Source organism: Danio rerio, chromosome 2 (assembly GCF_052040795.2).
Source record: "Danio rerio strain M-AB ecotype USA chromosome 2, GRCz13ab, whole genome shotgun sequence".
NCBI classification, from domain to species: Eukaryota; Metazoa; Chordata; class Actinopteri; order Cypriniformes; family Danionidae; genus Danio; species Danio rerio.
This window is the reverse complement of record NC_141022.1, coordinates 18,600,991-18,622,085: the sequence shown is the minus strand read 5'-3', so window position 1 is coordinate 18,622,085 and position 21,095 is coordinate 18,600,991. Positions and strand designations below refer to the sequence as shown.

At 35.2% G+C, this 21,095-nt stretch overlaps 1 protein-coding gene and 1 long non-coding RNA gene across 4 annotated transcripts in view; one reads left to right on the top strand and one right to left on the bottom strand.

Moving 5' to 3' along the window:
- The window catches only part of LOC147846315 (uncharacterized), a 76,728-nt gene that overhangs the window by 23,776 nt on the left and 31,857 nt on the right, over nt 1–21,095 (top strand). The window contains exon 2 of the long non-coding RNA XR_015478349.1: nt 16,506–16,719. This is a non-coding gene — a long non-coding RNA (uncharacterized LOC147846315). The remainder of the gene's footprint in view (nt 1–16,505; nt 16,720–21,095) is intronic.
- The window catches only part of ntng1b (netrin g1b), a 164,785-nt gene continuing 146,548 nt past the window's right edge, over nt 2,859–21,095 (bottom strand). For all 3 annotated transcript variants that reach the window (XM_087240585.1, XM_087240584.1, XM_087240586.1), the window contains one exon: nt 2,859–3,966. In XM_087240585.1, coding sequence (XP_087096711.1) covers nt 3,716–3,966 — 251 coding nt within the window. In that variant the 3' untranslated portion in view covers nt 2,859–3,715. The remainder of the gene's footprint in view (nt 3,967–21,095) is intronic.

Sequence of the window (21,095 nt, the reverse complement as noted above, 5' to 3'; positions counted from 1 at the left end):
TACAGCTTGTTTTTTAGGGGGCTGAGATGTTTATACTCATTTATTTGGCCAATCTTAAATTTCCATCTGGAAAGTGCAAAGTCTTTCTAATTATTCGACTGCATCTATTAAGCTAAACTAAATGAGTCGAACAAAAACAGCCAACCTGGACCTAATCATCAATGGAATTTACAATGGAGTAAATGGACACGGTGGTTATTTCTCAAAATAAAAATGACATCTTCACTTACACTCGTCTTTTGGGAGAAAAGTTATTAAGATCAAGGGCGATAGAGGATTTGATTTGATTGAAATGAAGAGGCCTAATCTCACTAATGTAATCTATCCAGCCTCAGTCCCGCTTTCAGAGCATGTCACAGGCGCAGAATGACTTCATTTCCATTCGAGTGCCCAGCGTGGACTTGAAAATGATTGCCGTATCACGACTGCATGTTATGCCTCGCAGTGAGTGACATTCTCCAATCCATATTTCGTCAACACACCTCTCTTACTCATTCGTTTTGTGATTTACATTTGATTTCAGTCTCTGCTGGAAAACTTTTATTGCAGTGTCCTGAAATCCAACCCTGCTTTTACTATTTTATGAACGAATTTCTGTTGAAATGTCAGGAAATATGCCTTGACTGCTGAAAACTTGCTACTGAATAATAGTGACAGCCGGCATAATTGATAATTAGAGTACTGTAGGTACATTATAAAGAGCCAATTTGGTTGTAAATGGCACAAAGAGAGTGGAAATTTATAAAAAAGTGCAATAGTTGATTGCTAACCCTCTACTGCACACGTTATAATAAATCTATAAAAAATATTTGACTGTTTTTCTTTTCTTAAATGGCTTAACTTGAAGTGCTATAAAAATAAATGGAAAAAAGTATTTTTTTAAGGTACTGATATGTTGCCATATGGCAACAACATCCAACAGTGAATCTAACTTAGACATTTCTCTTTTAGATTTTGCCTATAACTAATAATTTTGGTGTTAAAATTATTTAATTGGTGTTGCAGTATTATAAGCTTTAACACGGAACTTATAAATACGACCTTATACATACTTTTCAACAACTGATATTCCAAAAGCTTTCATTTATTCCATTCTTTTTGGCTGAATATTATTGAAAATAATCATAATATTGTATTATCATGTATACAACATACAGGAAATCTAAATATTTTCTCCAGTAAATATTATAACAAATAAATAACAAGTCTAATATATCCAGATGCATCAGAATAATGTAGCTACCAGCTGACAATGTTTATATATTATACTATGTAATATACTACACCTGTCTTATCTGCCTCAAATCTAACTTACTTGAACTGTCTCCATCACTGCTCTTATCAAATGTCCAATTTGCATCATTCTCATGGTCACTGAAACCCATCTCATCCTCACTTTCATCTGCAGGAAGAGCCAGTTCTGTCCTTTTCTTCTTTCACTTATCACAGAACATGGTGGTGCTCGCTAATACACTGTTGCCAGTATTTATATCTATACTAAAATAGTATTGCCATTAAAACTAGATTTTATCCATAATGCAAATGTCATTAACATATGATAAATCAACATCATATTACTAGCATTGTTGTTATTGTTGCAACTTAAAAGTTCACAGCTGACCTTGCTAGCTATATTGCACGCTACACTATTGGACAGTGTTGCCATTTGGTAACACAAACATTTGATCGATTTACAAAAAACTAATTTGATAAAAAAAAAAAAATTGAGTTGTGAGTATGTCATCGTAACTTACTGGAGGTGATGTTTCAGATTTTGCTCCAGAGTGGATATGTTATAATTTGATCCTTTGTTTTTATTGACGTTAACATTTGCATTCAGCAACTATTCACAATAAACATCAGTCTGTCAGAAAAACACTGCTTGTCAAGTGACTTAACCAAAGCACATCATTGGCTACACTAAGGTTTTCTTTTTCCAAAAAAAAATAAATAAATAAAATAAATCAATGTTGTCTTAACAGTGGCAGGGAAATGAACATAAATAACTTATTGCCATATGGCAACACCGTTTTTCTTTCTTTCTTTCTTTTTTCTTTTGTCTGTTGAGAAGATATTCTGAAGAAGGTTAAACCCCCCATCCTAAATACATGTTTAATAATAGTTAGTAAGGTAGAAGTTTAAGTTTAGGGTTTAGGTTTTGGGTAGGATTAGTGATGTAAAATTAGATCATACTTTATAACTACTAATGAACAGTTAATAAAGCCAGTAGTTAACAGCATGATTTGTGACCTGAACTAAAGCACGGTTTCAGCTAAAAGTATTTTTAATGGACGGCCCTGATCATCCATATAATTTTTTCCAATATGTTGGCTAATTCTTAGGTGTGAACTACTTTATACACTCTCAGAGATACATGTACAGGAGCTGTCCCTGGGGCAGTACTTTTTTAAAGATGCATATTTATACTTAAATAGTACACAGTGGTACCTAAAAGGTGCATATTAGTTTCCAAATGTAACAAAAAATTACCTTTGAGGTACCATTATGGACCCTTCAGGTACAAATAAGTATCTGGTAAAATGGTACTACAGTGACAGCCCCTGTACCTTTATTTATGAGAGTGTAGGAGTCTCACATAATAAGGTTCCGTCCATATGATTTTGGTGGTGTTGTTAAATTTGTGGTCAAGTTCAGAATTTGTTGAGTTTTCAACAAGTTTCAGTTTTAGTATGAATGTGCTTGTGCTACCACACAGTTTCCTATCCGTTTGAGAAAGTGCTAACCATTAAATTCCACATACCTGCAGTTTGTGGACTTTCCAAAATGGTTGCATTGAAACCTCTCCTCAACTGCTGTAATCATGTGAAAAGTAATCATCAAGACTTTCCTTCACGAAATGGCATTTTTGATCTTTAATTCACAAACATAGCTGGCTTCAAGCAACAAAGGATTCCTCACCAAAGCCCTTTGGTGAAACCTCTCATACAGTTCAGTCGGTGAGAATGTAAACGGATGTTTTAAGCAAAACGATTAGCAACTGAACAGGGATTATGCAACTCCATCAGGTCAATAATAAAAACACCCACCCAAATTCTACAGGCTGCTGCAGCGATGCAAAAAGTCACATTGTTCGAGGTCTTTCTTCTTGCTCCATTTCTTGAAAATACAGTACAAAAGTTGAACAGATTACTGTACTGTATATTTGATCAATACTGGATCAGTTCTTGTGTGACATACATCATGAATCTTTTAGATGACTTCACAGAGTTACAGGAAGCAGAAGAATCAGGGTCAGGAAAAGGTAAAGTGTGAAAAGTTTGACAACCAGTCATGTTATTCTGATTATGTCTGTGTCTGTGTGTGCGTAAATTTAGGTGGCAGTCAATGAGTACATCTCGACATTTCTCTCCCCACCTAGAAAAAAAAGTATTGCAGTGTTTTTTGCGCTCCAGGGATTGAGATAAACTTTCATCTGACAGATGGCTTCAGAGCGAGAATATAACAGTGTATTGATTTGATTCTTCCTAACATTTTCAACAAAGACAAAGACAATCGTTAGTGTCACTTTTTTATATGATATTGTTGTTTTTTGTAAATTTCCTCTCGCAGTTTATCCATCATTTCTGACAGTTCATAGCAGAAAACTTGTTTTTTTTTTCTTCCTCAAAACAAGGGAGCGTTTCTTTTCAGCCGTCGTGTGTCCTGTAACATCGGAGCCCCCGTTGAGAATGTCTTTGGGGCGAATACGTTTCCCTCAGAGTGATGTTAGGCCCCGGGAGGCCAGCAGGGAGGGGATGAGGGATAGAAGAGCCAGCGGGAGAGTCTGGGCTGTGGGCAGGAAGCGCAGGGACGGCTGGCTGGATTGCAGATCCTCACAAGAGTCACCCTGGCACTGGGTCTTCTCACACAGTATGCCGCCGAAACCTGCCGGACACTGGCAGCGCTGGTGGTGGTGACACACACCACCGTTCTGACAGCGCAGGAGCACGTTGTCACACACTCGAGCTGTGGGGTGCAGAGAAAAAGAGAGGTGAACACGCATCACTTTTTCCCCCTGCTAAGAAACACTTTCCAGGAAAAAAAAAGTGCATCCATCAAGATGATCATCAGGTTGCTGAGCGCATGATTGTTTATGATGGGCGCTGGCGAGAGGCTCAGCGGTGTCTTTTAAGGACACCACGGGGGATGTTAGTCCCACTGTAATATTGCAGAAGTGATATGATTAATCATACAGTGAGGGGTGGGATTTGGGGGCAGGGAATATATCTTCGCGTGACACATTTTTCAGCATGTGGCTAAAAGTGAAAATAGCATCGCTTACTTTTGGCAAATGCCTGACATGAAGCTACTGAATGCTGGTAGTTTAAGGTGATTTGGGCTTTTAGCATATTATTATTGTGGGGTGAACACTGTGTTCAAATTAGCTGTTTTTTAAGAATAAAAAATACTTAAAGGCACAATATGTACTTTTTGTCATTAAATATCCAAAAACCACTGGAACATTTGTTTTACTAACATGTTACATTATCCCAAATGTTTTGAAGAATCTTCAAATCCAGAGAAATAAGCAGTTTTAACTAGTGACATGGACTGTGTCCTGTGTTGTAATGCAAATGACGTCACAAACCCTCAATTTCCAGTTCAAAAACAGAGAATGGCAAAACATGTTTCATTATATTTTGTACATTGCACGAAGCAGCATCATAAAAAGTATTTGGTACACTGTAAAACCCAGTCGACTTCATCAAATGAAATGAGTGTAGTGAACTCAAAATTTACTGAAAGTTAATTTTACTAATTTGAAAAGAGTTTTGAACTCAGTGTAGAAGGTAATGAGATAATTAAATACCTCATTATTTCAACTTAAATGGAGCACGTTCATGGTACTCAAATAGATAATTTTTTTTAACTTTGTTGCAATCATTTTCCTCATACAGTTTGAGTCGCCTTAACTTATTGGGTCTTACAGTACTCAATTGGTTTGAGTTCTGTTCATTTATTGGGTTTTACTGTGCTCAAATTGCTTCATTTACTAGTTCAAAGTACTCATTACAATTAGTTTTTGGACTTAAATGGTTTGTTGCAATCGGTTTTCTTCAAACGGTTTGAGATATCTTAACTTTTTTGGTTTTGCGGGGTATTATAAAACAACGATGCTTCTTGCACCAAATGATTATGTCTGGAAGAATTTAAAGTGGTGGACTGTGGCATAATAAAAGCATAAGCTGCTTTCACTCATCTCTCATCAGCAATTGTTCAAGTGGACTTGGTTTGCTTTGCCAGCTTTAAGCTTGATAGTAATTATTATCATAATTTGGTTTGAAAACTTTAGCTCATTTATGAAGATGATTTCTGCATGGGTCCTATAGGATGTAACTGCATTCCCACCGAAGGTGGCGTGAGTGTCAAAGTTCGCTACATTGATCTCATATTAGACGTTACGCTGGCGCAGTGTGTAGCATGATCACCTCACAACAAGACGCTTGCTGATTTGAGCCCCAGCTGGGTCAGTTAGCATTTCTGTGTGGAGTTTACATGTTTTTTTCGTGTTCGCGTGGGTTTCCTCTGGGTGCTTTGGTTACCCAAAGGCATGCGGTATAGGTGAATTGAATAAGCTAAATTGGCCAAAGTGTATGAGTGTAAATGAGTGTGTATGAGTGTTTCCCAGTGTCGGGTTGTGGCTGGAAGGGCATCCGCTGTGTAAAAACATCTGCTGGATAAATTGGCGGAATATTCCGCTGTGGTGACCCCTGATTAATAAAAGGACTAAGCTGAAAATGAATGAATGAATGAATGAATGATCTTAAATTAAATGGAGCTGTTGCAGCATATTGACAAATCAGTTACATTCATAAAAAAACATGATTTCTAGTGTGAAAACGTTGCACACTTTTTATCAAATTCATTTAATAATGAAAGTTGTTGCATGTGATGTGGCTTTGCTCCACTAATCCAATATGTGTCCCTATGTCTGAAATATTCTGAAGTCATTATAGTAAGAATACTGTAGGACTCCCGCTTTTTTTAAAGAAGAAAAAAAACAAAACATTAATGCATATCAGTAACTCCTTAGTAACTTCTTAAAATGATTTTATTCACCATCTGTGATTGATTATCATTTATGTCACCACAGATTTACTACAAGTAACATGATTAAACTGTGGTTAATATATCAAATTCATGGTTGATTTCTGATTACCATGGTTTAGGTCCAATTACTATGTTCTTTAGTTTGACTTTTTACCGTGTCTAAAGCCATTTAAGTTTTTACCTCCAACCAAATTTCAAGTTCAATTTCAAGACAAACAGGAAAGTGGTTTGCAATAAAATGTTCGCTGTGGTGCCAATCCGGCCTGAATCACTCTAATCTCCCTTTTCTTGACCTGTAAACAAGCTCTTTAGTGGAAAAAGAGATGATTGCTATTGCATTGTACCAGCTTCCATTATTGAGGAAAATATTTGCTTTGGGTGGAGTTTGCTCAGAAACGGAGTGTAATTACATGCTGGTTTCTTCATTCAGAAGGATTTCGTCTAGAAAAGCGAGGGCAGAAGAAAACCAGATGAAAACCAGCTATGACCCAAAAAACAAAAACAAAACAAAACAGTTGTTTAGTAATTTGATATTTTTAGCTGCTGTCTAAAAACCAGTCAAAATCTGAAATGTTTGCAGTTTTTTATTGACTAAGAAAAGACTATCATCCCAACTCAATGACTTAAAGAGACTTATTAGTGTATGTTTTTGTTTAGGGGTTAAGAAGTCTAAAGTCAACATCCCTACTAGCCAACAGACTAGCAAGCTATTAACGAATCTGAAAAAAAAAACAGTCTTCAAAAACACAAAATCCAGTATTTAGTTGGCTTTGTTTCCAGGAGGATGGTTAAACCCCTGACATCTCATCTCATGGAAAATCTGTATTCAGCTGGTGAGATTACAACTTTAAAACTCCTGAAGTAGATTCCATTTTGTGTGCCATATGCATCAGATGTTTAAACAACAGTAGATGGTAATGACATCGAAGTCCATGGAGTTATAACTGGATAATTAATTGCTTTGAGATCAAATGAATGTCAGATTATTGTTGTAAATATTAAACCTGGCATTTTAGGGATACTTTGCTCTTTTTATTCCTCATTCTTTTGCTTTGCTTTATTTTCAGATGTGAGTTCTTTCTTTTGTCATACTTCAGTGTACAAAACATTTTCCCCTCTTCATTCCCTTGACAAATTAAAATAATTTGAGTAAAATTTACACACCGTATAAATGATACACCCTAACAGATTTCTCAGAAAAACTAATCTTCATAGTATTAAAACATAGTATTAAAATATCATAGGCTGTTTGTGATCATTTTTGTAAGCATATGCACAAAACCTGTTGCCAGGCGAAAAATTGCCTGAATGAAGAATGCCTGACGTTGAGTTCTGACTGAAGCTGTAGATCGGGTCCCATTGGGTTCGGGCTTAATTTCTATAATTTTAGGCGGGATCAGGGCGGGCTTAGGCTTGCATAGTACATGAACAGTCATGTGATGCATTTTGATTAGCGCAAGAAAGTAATTAAATCGTTTGGAAAAGTCAAAAAGTGACTGCGGTCAGGATTATCTCTGCTAGTTAATAAAGAACGGTCATTCTAGCCGCCAAGGTATTTCGCTCATACACTGCGTATTACAGTATAGCGCTAAAAAGCAAAGTGCAGCAAGCTCACAGGAAAAATGACGAGGTCGCTCGCTATATTAAACCGCTCTCAAAGAAATGAAATGGATGTTCTTGGCTGGTGGAAGATAAATAAACAATACTACTCAAAACATGCTAAATTAGGCAGATCAGTAGTGCATCCCGGGCAGTAGCAGCAGCAGTAAAAGGGTGTTCACTTCAGGGCTGCTCAGTGAGCGCGTCTGCGCTAAAGCCATTGACAGTGGATTCAATAATATTACTCCACAAAAACACGTAGTCTAATCTTGGTGAGTAATTAAGTTATAACTAAATATTAATCTAACTATAAAATCACAATGTAGTCAGAGTATACAGTATAGGCTAATTATTCTTTTATTATTCAGCTTCACCGTCGCCTTAATGCCAGATTATAAAGAGTAGTGATGAAACGAATCCCACAGAGCCTTCATCTTAATTCCTTTATTGCCAAATACCCATCATAATTGATAATTTATTCATTCATTCATTTTCTTGTTAGCTTAGTCCCTTTATTTATCCGGGGTCGCCACAGCGGAATGAACCGCCAACTTATCCAGCAAGTTTTTACGCAGCGGATGCCCTTTCAGCCGCAACCCATCTCTAGGAAACATCCACACACACACACACACACACACACACACACACACACACACACACACACACACACACACATACACACACACTCATACACTATGGACAATTTAGTCTACCCAATTGACTTGTACCACATGTCTTTGGACTGTGGGGGAAACCGGAGCACCCGGAGGAAACCCACGCGAAGGCAGGGAGAACATGCAAACTCCACACAGAAACGCCAACTGAGCCGAGGTTCGAACCAGCGACCCAGTGACCTTCTTGCTGTGTGTGCACTACCTACTACTACAGTATTTCTATTGGTGTGTTGGCCAATTTAATGACTAAGTGTATGTACCTAGGCTATTTAGAGTGCTGAGATGTTACAATGTTACAGAGGACTTATTTTATTTCTTTGTTCTAACTTCTAAGTGGCCTATAGTCTACGTTTGTTATGAACAAATTATGTTATAACACATATAAACAACTTATTCATGAAAAAAGGCTAAATATTCCTTTTTTAATGAATAGTGTCTTGATTTGTGTATTGATTTAACTAATTTGAGTGAATTTAGTTTAAACGTTTTGTCTGCATCAAACTAACAAAAGAGATTTTATATCAAATATTTGAATTAATATTTTAAATAAATAATAAATAATAAAAATAAATAAATAAATAAATAAATAAATAAATAAATAAATAAATAAATAAATTAATTAATTAATTAATTAATTAATTAATTAATTAATTAATTAATAAAAAACTATTTAAATCAGTATTTACAATGAATCAGTATTTTGTCAATGTTAATTTTTGTAAATGTCATCAAATGATTATAAATCATTATTGTTGTAAATATTCCTGACAAAATGTTTTGGTATACAAACTATTTTTACACTGAATGATATTTTAATAGGTATCTTCTGTTAACCATAAGAAATGCATTTTTTTTCCCTTCAAGACACTTGAAAACCCATTTTGTCCCTTGCCAGTATGCATATAAACAAAACAAGAGTACCATGTTTAAGATTTTTACCACTGAGTACAATTTTAACACTTAAACATGACATTTTAAAAAATCATATCTCCCCACGAAAAAGCCCATCTGGCATGGTTTAACGGGTGCTCAGAAAAGCTCAGTGTCCATTTTGAGCGACAACTCTGATTTTGCTGGGATTTAAACTTTAAATCTCCAGTCTTGGAGTTTACTTTGTTCACTGTGTATGGGATTATCCAAATGCTGACAGGCCTCCAGAGGACCCAACCGAGCCATTGTCTTCCCAGCAGCATCTGTACCCAAGATTAGATTGAAGTGAGGGGTGAAGTTCAAGTGTACTCAAAAGACAGACCCACTGTTGCTGCTCGTTTCTTTAAATATTAGAACGGACATTGAAAACACACAAGCTTACATCTGCCCCAGTCTTCATTTTCAGTCAGTACATTTACATGGACAACAATATTCCGATATTCCCACAATCAAGACAATACTCTTCTTAGCTTATCAAAATTTTTCCCAATTTTGTTGTGAGCGAACATGTAAGTTTATTGTGTGTTCCTTTAAATGCAAATGAGCTGGTGCTTCCCAAAAGATAGTTAAGCCTTTAAACACCATTCTGACAGGAATAACAAAATGTAATACATACATACATACATTTCCCCTAACAATATCAGAAAAAGGCATAGCAGAAAAAAATACTGGATTGTCGATATTATGCTTTCTTGGTTGGTATAGATGCACCCAATTATAGCACTTAAACACATTCAGATTTTCATATTTCACATGTAAGTGTTAAATACTCCCACTGACCTTTTTTAATATTACCATTATTTCAAATGCATCGCTTTTAAGCTTAAGTGATGACATGTCATTTTTCTTTCTGCAAATATTGAGTGGCATTCTAATTATGTTTAAAAAGTCTGACATTCTGAATATTTTTAAAGCTTTTAATATTTAATAAAAATAAAAACGTATGAACATTTATATGCATTTATGAATATATTATATCATCTTTGCGTCAAATTACAAAAAAAGTTACTGCTTAAAAAAATGACAGCTTATGCGATATGTTTCTAATGCAGTGTCTATTGGGCTGAGAGTAAATTTGACGTTGTTCTCTCCTCTGGCTGACATCATGAGTCTCACACTAATTTATTCTACTTTCTAAAGTCTTGATAACACCATCGTGGAGTTTTCTTTCATTATTCCAAAAAGCAGATTTTAATTTAGCAGCCGTTCCCATGACACACACTAAACATTCTAATCACACCAGTGTGTTTACATGTGTAAAAGGTTAAAGTCTTCATGAACAAAAAGTAGCAATCTGATTTCACAAGGAAACATAACCGTTTAATTTTTTGTCAGTTTAGTTCATGCAAATTCGAGTTCAGTCGTACAAAAACGTACAATTTAAAAAAAGAAGCGTGGCACCCCCACGCTTTAATTTAATTGTTTTTGTTTAATTGTTCATCCAATTAAAATTTGTTGGGCCGACAATTCTCAAACTGTCTGTCAACAAATGTAAATTTGTACATCTGCATAGCAGTTTATGCAGATCCACTTTTATAAACTATTTCAGGCATGTAAAGCTGATGTAAATTGTGTTTTACAAATTGGCTATTTGCAAAGAAGTGTTGTTCAGCCACTGAAATCTTCCGGTGAAAGATTGATGTGACTATTTTTAAAGTTATAAGGGACCTTTTACAGCATGGATAATGTAGATTTTTATGTAGTTAGTTATATCAGTTAATAGCGCTACTCCGCCTAGCCTGCTTTACTAAGCTGAAGTTGCTTTTATATTCACATTGGTTATTTTTGAACAATGACAGCCTGTGACACTCTCCCTATATTGTTTTCCACGCTACTCTGAATATTTGGTCGAAAATAGAATGTAAGTATGGCTTAATAATGAGTGTAATTTCTGCATCCAGCCAGCCAACCACTTAGCATTCCGTAGTGGCTTTAGGACAAAGCGTGTGAGAGAGTGAGAGCAGCGATCCTTGCATGAATGAAATATTGCACATTATGACAAGCTTTGCTTGCTACACAACTGAAAATGTGCTAGATATAATACAGTTTATTTATTGGAAATTGTAGCATTATAAAGTATTATAAAGTTTTCTAACTGTTGAATGACATGGTCTAGTAAGTCTCTGTCCTCTTTAATGTGTGAGTTTATGATTTCAGGAGGCTTGGCTTTAGGTGGCAAGGGAGGAATTGTATTTGAAAGATATTATGTTCACTGGTTTACATTTAGGCAGATCACCTATACATCATTGTTACTTACACTGATTAATTATTCAACTTTAAAAAATAACGTGAGCTAGAAAAATAAACATTTTATAATTTGATTTCATGCAGACTTTAAAGCCGCAATATGTCATTTTTGTGGCCAGAAGGCACCCATTCAATGTAGCTTGATAGGGCTGAGAAGGACCGAAGGAGCATGGAATGATGGGAAATGTCATCTTAAAGTCTACGCTGATGGAATGATTGTGCTGAGAATCAGAGATCATGTTCAGGTATGAATTAAGACTAGAGGAGCAGTAAGTGGGAATTGTAGAATCCGCAGATGCAGAACCACTGCATCTGAACAAGGGTTCACATCTATGGATCTATGGCATGCCATACCTGTTGATTTAAAGTTACAATCAGAACTCCCAGTTTTTTTCTGTAAAGCTGAAAGAACGGTTAAAATAATTACAGCGGTGTGAACATTAAATATTGTTCTTTCAAGTTGGTCAGGTTTACATTTCTCTTTAGAATGCAGATTGACTTAAATTTTATGTTTGTGGCTCTGTATATACTGTATAGGTTTGTTGTTTTGTTTTGTTTTTTGTTTATTTGTTTGTTTATTTATTTATTTTTTATGTAAAGCCTAACCAGGGATGAGGGCTGCAAATTAGCTTTATGGTATATGCCCTATGTATGTGGCATTGGTTGTGTTTGTATCACTATGTCAAGTGTATTGTCCCTGTTAAATAAACAAATAAATAAAATAATAATAATAAAGTGTCATAAATGTTGTGTTGGATAACATGATTTTAATTATAGTTAATCTGTTGAACGTTAGGTTCAATTATGAATTGATTATCAAGAATAGAAGGTTAAAAATTTTGAAAAATATAAATGAACCCCTTGTGAATGACGTGCAAGGTCATCCGTCACATGTACTGTGGAGTGGCTTGGATTGCATTTGCACTTGTGTTGCGCTTTACCTTCTGACCTGAGAAAAAAGCGAGGTGTGAACTCTGGCCGAGGTCTGTCTCTCCCTAGGAGACATATGTGCTGTATCGCACCTTCTCTGGGAACGGTGGCTTTTTCACACAGTAACAGAACAGAACAGACAGCTCCTGACTTGAGCAATAGTGACGCACGCTTTCGACAGATCCATATCCATCGCCTGATGGGTCAGAGAAAAGGTGCCGTGTTCCTTATTCAGATGAACAATATCAGACTGGTGTGCTGTGGATAAATAACTACAGATTTTATATAAAGTCAACAAAATTTTTTGCCTGATCTTATAGTTTACTTCTTAGTTTGTTCACTTATATTACATGAGAATGACATTTTCTAGTGTTTACTCAAACAGTAAGACCTTTTCTTCTTCCAACAGAGCCAGTTCTCTCTAGATCAGTAGATTTTGACAGAGCTCCCAGGTTTTACTATATATACAGTACTTGATGTACTTCTCAGAACCTTATACTTATTTTTACACTTAATAATACTATATAATGATAAAATAGATATTACAAGCATTCTTATTGTTTGTAATTTTACTGTTTAATTGACGTATTAGTGTATGTATACTTACTGAATCATGTAAAGCTTTTTATTAATCTTCAGGGGTCTGAGGTCATTTTGGGGCTCCTAAGATGTTTTGACATGATCTGAAATTTGTACTTATTTTCGCAACTTATTGCATAGTATTGGCCGACATGTATTTTATCTTTTTTTTTTTGCATTCAGCACAAACTGTACTACAATAATATGTGAGATATATTGATGTACATGCTTGTGTGTGTGTTTTTTTATGCATATTTTGAGTGACTAGTCTTGTACGCTAGAAATATTTACTTTTCAATTATGTAAAAAAATCATTCTGGACTCTCATTGACAGAAAACATTGCAATGATTTACATTTATTAAAGTATATTTTAAATCATCTCACCTGTATGCATGGGAGTGACAATAGTCATGAATAATTCCCACCTGGAAAGACAAAAGACACTCCCCCACTGGCTAATGTTCACGCATCAAAGGCATTGTAAAGGAATGTCCAGCTGCAAAAGCTAGCCCAAACTAAATGCTTGTTGCATTAATTGCTGTATTATGACCATGTAAACACTCTGGGCAAACACAATATAATGCTTAGTATATATTAGTACACCACTGTCAAATATCTTTTTTTTCAATTAATATTTAAAAGGAAACTATACAGTATTATATTTGTGCATATACATTACATTAGTCAGTACTGAAGCCAAATCTGGAGCTTAACCAGCCAAGACTCGAACCAGCGACCTTCTTGCTGTGAGGTGAAACGTGCTACGCACTGCGCCATCATTATTATTGACAAAATTTATGATATGCATTATGATACGCATAAAAGTATAAAAAAAAAAACGTCACAATAGCATTTTATAAGAAAATAATTAGTGTAAACCCAGGGGTGAACTAATCCTGAAACATTACCAGCTTTCTGGAATTTCCTACTAGTTTACATAAATTTACTGAAATGGCAAAAAAAAAAAAAATGCATTATGGATCCCAGACCAGTAGTTGGTGCTGTGATATCAATTTGAATCAATCAAAATTTATATACATACAGTTTGGTCCTGTTGCATTACTTTTGACAGTAACTAATATTGTAACGCATTACTTTTTAATTATAGTAACTTCGTTATTGTTACAATTTGATGCGTTTGTCGGTTACTTGGTAAGATAATTAGTTTTGGCTGCAGTCTACCATACATCTTCCTGTTTACAGGGGTGACACAATGTGGGATTGGTGGATGCCAAGCAACCACCGTAAATGAAGAGGCACCACACAAAAGTCAAGCGAAAGCAGAGACCCTATGTTTGCTAGTTACACCAAGTGTGGGCGCAAGAGAGACTAAGTACACGAAAAACTGGATGTGAGCAAGAGAGGCCAAGGCTGTGTCCAAAACCGCCAACTACCCAGTAGGAACTGCATTTGAGTTTAAATGTACTACTCGGCCATTAAAAAAGCATGTTCTTAGAGCAGGATATATAAAATTTCATATAATCCCAAAATTACCCCCCCCTCTCTCTTATTTATTTATTTATTTATTTATTTATTTTTAATTCCTCTTTCATATCCTTGTAACCTTGTAGTGCCTTTCACAATGGCAGTGCTTGTAAGAAAAGTATACAGAACCTTCCTTTTATTACACACTGAACTGTTCACTTTTTATGTGTATCGTATGACTTTTTGCATTTTGTCATTACTGTATTGAAGTTGTGTATGCACTATGTACACTTGCTGTGCATTTGTGTGAAGCTCGAGAACCTAATGCTTGCAGACTGTTAGCTATGTATATCTTCTGTTAAAGCCACAAAAGGGAAAGTAGTGTTGGGGATATTTGTTTATATATTTTGTTTTGTTGTTGTTAACTGTTTTGTCTTTTTCTGTTTTGTGCAAATATATATATATATATATATATATATATATATATATATATATATATATATATATATATATATATATATATATATATATAAAACCTTATAAATAAAGCATATAAAAAAGCACGTTCTATATCGTATGAATGTGAGCAGTATAAATGGAACTCGGACGTACTATATCCGCCATTTTGTCTTGATAACGTGACCTACCCACATGAGTTGAGCCGCTTCACTCCCATTCATAAATTCTCTTGCAGGGCATCATGGGAAAGCATAGCGTCCATCCGATGCACACTTCAGAATCTTGCTGGAAGTAGTAGGTCATCTGGGTACTTCTCACATGCTGATTTTCGAATTCTAAGAATTCGGACATAATACTCGGCTCGCATACTTATTTTAGCGTACTATACAGTATGGAAGCATGCGATTTCAAACGCAGCCTAAGTGTGCTCACAAAAGAGACTGAATGCATGCGAGGTAGACGAAGTGTGTATGCGAGAGTGACTGAGAGACTTTTAATGTTATTATTATTAATTACTATCACTAATACTACTATACAAAATACAAAATGTATTAGTTTAGTAGACACAGCGACACATTTCTGTTATATTTCTGAAGAAGTTATTTAGATGTATAGGGCTGTATTTCTTAGAAAAATGTTGTGATTTATTTTTTATTGTTTTACATATTTTTATAGCTGTTATACAACAGCATTTTTTGCACTTAAATATTGAATATACATTCTTGAATGATTTTTTTAAATTCAATAAGTTATGTTTAATTTGAATTTAATTTGTGGTTAGTTTGGAAATTGCTCATAAATTTGATTTTATGTTTTTATTTTTTTAAAAATGCATAAAAATGCACAAAATGTAAGGTTGTGTGTACTAGTTTTTGTTTTTTTTGTTTTTTTTTTGGTGCTTAGTTTCACCAAATTTGCACTGAAAGTACATGTTTAAGGGTAAATACAACTATAACTTTTATAATGCTGAAGCAACTTCAGTTTTTGTTTTTTTGTTTCTGAATATATTATTCAGATGTTTTTCACCTTGTGATGTTTTCATTTCTGTGCTGCTGGTTTGACTATATAATAATAAATTAGTGTTTAAAAATTGTGTTAGTCTGTTCTGTGCTTTAGTTGTGAGAATGCAAATTAATTAAAACTGTGAAGCTGATCAACATTGTATTTTCCATACAGCACTGAAGTGATGTTATAAGGGTATAAACAATATGTTCTTTGGAAAAGTAACTGAAAAATTACTTTTAACAGTAATGCATTACTGTTGGTGTAAGTAATCAAAAAATAATTGAGTTTGAATCAAGTAACTAGTAACTGTAACTAGCTACTAATTTTCACCAACTAGCAAAACACTAACTACTATCTACTGTAACTCATAAAATCTCACATGCACAGAATCTTTATTTTCCATTATAATTGTATGTTTCCAGTCCATTTCTTAAAACTGTTCTTATGTTGTCATTTATAAGAAGTTCCACTGCTTTCATCTCCTCAAGAGATGCTTTTATCTGCTAAAGAGATGATCTAAAGTTATCTGAAATCATTACTCATACATTAAACTTATGGCCTTCTCATTTTTTTCCTTCACTTCTTTCTCTTTTTGTTTCTATCAGGAGGCCAGACAGAAGACTCTGATACTTGAGAGTAATTAATCTGAAAGGTTATCAGAAGACCCTGATATTGAAGAGGTCATCGTGAAACACCTACAGCGGTCTGCTTGCTGCTTACAAAGAGAAGATTTCGATTTACTGCCCTGTTTACATCTCAAATTAAGAAGTATTTTCTTCAATCTGATCACAACTGTATGACTGGATTTCCAAACAGCAAGTAAGTCTAAGTAGACCGAAGAAAACGTTTGTACAACTGATCTTAATTTCTTCACTTTATTCAAATGCAGTGTGATTATGATTAAAGGTTTTGATTGCACTTTTATTTTACACTGTAAAGTTATTTTTAAGAATAAATTCATACATAAAATAATTAAAGAGAAAGAAAACAAACTAACTGCATTAATAACTAACTAACTAACTAACTAACTAACTAACTAACTAACTAACTAACTAACTACAACTAACTAACTAATTACAACAAAAGAAATGTTTATCTAAATTAAATGCCACTTATGTAGGAAATATAAATACAGGAACAATAATAGGGATAGATTCATTGATGTGCATAAAAAACACATTTCTGGTGGGCATTTTTTTAAGCATAAATTATTTCAACTGCGACATGTAGACAGGGTGGTATACAGTATATAGTTCCTCCCACCTTTATTAATATCACAGCTCTGGCAATAACTGTTTCCATCCAAAAATGCGAAATAAACTTATGCGCACAACTGGAATATTGCATAAAAGATATATGAATAAAGCGGCGTTTCCATTCAAGTAGTCAAAGAGAACTACTTCCTTTACTGCCAAATATCAAAAGTAGAAATGGAATTGACTGAGGAGAGATGTTGCGTGATTTTTTTTTTCTTTATTTAAAAAATGACTTGCACTCATAGACAAAGTTATGGACGTAGTATCCGTGACGTCACCCATATGTTTCTGAATACAGCAAATGAAGCAACAAGTAGCCAACCGTTGCCATTTTGTTCACGCTGCATTGCACCCACTGGGGGTGACCAAATAAGGGCAATGAGGCGAAGCTTGAGCAGAGCTACAAACACCTGCTAGCATTTTGATTAGATGGGTTTTTCTTTGTAAGAAATGCTTAATATTTTATTACCTGCGACTCGTTTGTGTTTGGTGCTTGTTTGTATACTATATCAATAAAGTGTTTAGTCTTTTTAAAACACTGTTGTAATACATTGAGTCGCTAAGCATTGTTCTTAAGACATTTTTCAACAGGTGGAAAACTGTATGGCAACGATGCAAATGACTGTTTTATAGCCTACTGCTATATCATTTCACTCACCTGGGAAATGAGGCAACTTGAATGGTTTGTGAGCACAATTAAGTGCACACAACATGCAATATTATTTGACAGTTGTAGGAAATAATTCCAAAAGGCAACATAAAACAACACAAAAATACGATGCATTTGTCGTGTTCAGTGGCTAATCAGCCAGAATTAGCTAAGGTGACGAGACAGCACTCAAGTGGCCAAGCCCTTAATTATGCAGACTTAATAAACTTTATAAAAACGAAACAGTTGTCATGAAGAGTAATATTAGCTCTATGCGCCAAAACCATCATTTGTTTCAGGCTGTAAGCATGTTTTTATCAGCTGTAAAATTGGCCAATTTACCATTGCAGTCAGAAAACATCTGGATTTCCTGGAGCCAGCCATCCAAAGGCGAGTCAATGAATTGCAGTTTTAGTGAGTTCTTGAGGGAGAGCGTGAGGTTGTCGCTTGCTTGCACCTCAGAAGACAGTTTGCCAACATGCAATGAAAGCGTGGTGGTGTTTGAAGGTGTGAGATACGAAGCACAGACACTCTTGACATTTCTAGAGGTAATTAATAATATAATAGCACTATGGTCAAGAAGTTTTAGAATGACCAAAACAACATTTTAGATTGTGCATTCACACACATTTTGGTCCCACTTTCTATTAAGTGTCCTTAACTAATATATACTTACACAGAATTTAATAATTGGTTACAATGTATTAATTGTGTAAATACATGTATTTACTGTGTACGTATGCTTGATTAAATACCTGTATGTAATTACATCTGTAATTAACTTCTGTAATTACATTTGTAAATACACTTTTGACCATACCTTACACCTTAACACACCCTTAAACCTACCCATACCACCAAACCGGTCCATAACCATACCCCTATCCCAACTCAAGAGCACCATAAGTGTTCTCAAATACATTATGAACACAGTACGATGTACGATGTATTTATTTTTTGATGCAAGTACATAGTAGTTAAGGACACTTGATATAAAGTGGGACCCACATTTTTACCATCATATGATCTTTTATTACAAAATCACATGACTTTTTTAATGCGCATATTGAAATTTGTTCGGTAAAAGTGTTTCCATTGTAGTTTATGCGCATCTTTTCTTAACGGATAAAAAATGTATCCTACTCAGTTGTGCAAATGGGTTTTTTATGAGCATATCCAAAATGCGCATAAAAATCGGTGGTTGGAAACATAGCTATTGTCACTTGTATAGTTTTGAATGGGGAAAAGTGTACAGACTAATATGCCCACTCTTGAGGTGAAGCCCCGCGTTCAAGTAAAGGAGCCAATCTTTGATCGATATAAACTGACAATTCTGTGGAGGAGGGACTCAGACCAGACATGTGTTCTTTACATCTGTTTCGCTGAGGTGAACCCTCTGGTAAACCCTCTCAGCGAATACTTGTTCATAACTTGAATATACACAGACAGGAGAAATATATCTACATGAAGCTTGAAATCTAACAACAGACGTTATTTCAAGGGGACTTTCACTGGGTTTGTTTGTTTGCCAGTACCTCAGTCTGTTGATATGTGCTTTATATAGATTTTTCTTGATTGCTAGACCACATGAGATAATAATTACAGGGTTTAACATTTTAGATATGTTATTTTTCAGCATTTCACAACTAAAAAAATTACTACTACTGTAAGTAGCAAGTAGAATGTGTTTTCGCTCATAAGAATGCACTATTAATCAGGGATTTTCATGCTTTTCTTGGCAGTAAAGACAGCTCTGTAATCTGAAGTAAATCTCCAGCACCTGCTTTCAGATGGAGAAATGTTTACTTGACAGACTAGTAGTTCACCAAGAAGCTGCACAAAAGATTGCAGATGTTTTAATTGGTGCAGTCCTGAAATAAAACATTATCTTACTGTGATTACTGTGTCCAAGAAGATACTTTACACGCAATGATCCCGAGACTTTATGATGACTGAAATAGCCTTAAACAATAACCAAATGCACCGCAAAATGTTAGGTTTACACACATACAGGCACAAATTACATGTAAAGGCGTTCTTTCCCAGAGTAATACTCACTCTTACAGTAAGTACTTTTAAAAAGGCTTTTTACTCATGCTTTGAGTAATATTTACAACAGATACTTTAGATACTGTTCTTGCACTACATTTTTTGGCAAGTACTTTTACTTGAGTATGATTTTTCAGTACTCCTTCTACCATGCTGCTGAGCTGAAAACATATAAAAGTACCACGTACAATAACATGTCCCAAATCACCTCATAGTGTTTGAAGTAAATCCTTCTGTTAGACGATTCCATAGTTGATTGTTTATTAGTCTAACAAGATGTGACTAACAAGATGTACATGATAATCGCAGCTTTAATAAATCTTAATATCAATTTCATTCATCTTACATAAATTGTTCATAGCCTTGCACATAGGGAAATCTCTTAAGAGCGGAGATACTGACCTGTGGATATTAGGGGATTTTGAGAAAGTATATCTTAACAATTAAAGGCTGGTTTATACTCAACATTCATTATTCTGAAAAACTAGAGCTATATAGGGCTGTAAAAAGTAGCGCGTCAACGCACGTGATTAATTTGAAATATTTATTACGTAAAAAAAGAACGCAAATAATGCTGTTGCAGTTTATTTTTTTATTTCCTGTTGTGGCCGACGTGTTTTCAGGGCCGGCAAGTCCATAGAGTCGACCTAGGCGGCCGCCTTGGGCAGCAGAACAGTGAGCGAACCCCCCGGTCCTCACTTTCATCCGCTACACCCACCCCCTCCCTCGCGGTCCTCACATTCATCCGCGAACTGGTCACTTTCTTTATCACTTTTGGGTTGAGGGCGGCGTGATTGCCATTTGCCTAGAGCGCCAGTTCAGCTTGATCTGGCCCTGCGTGTGTTTAACGAGCAAAGAAATATAGATAAGACCAAGGACGCGCTTTTAGAAGGAAAGTTTCAGTATAAAACAATTAATGTTGCATCATCAGGCTATCCTGCATTTCCTCCAGTTTCCATGCAATGTCGAGTGTTTATTTTTTAATCTTTAGACTTAACTGCAGTTCAGCAGTTCACTCTCCAAAAAAAAAAAAAAAAAAGGCCTCCGCATCTCGGGACTAGGGTGATCCTTTAAGGAAATCAAAATTGCTGCTTAATTGGTAGACTCTTAATCAGCATTATTTTAATCATAAAAGTTTAGTATTGGTGTCCATATAAATGTACTCAGTCAAAGTGCCAGATGAAGTCACAAGCTGTGAGGCAGCCCATTCCTCACCTTTAAGCTGCTTCCATGAACCCACA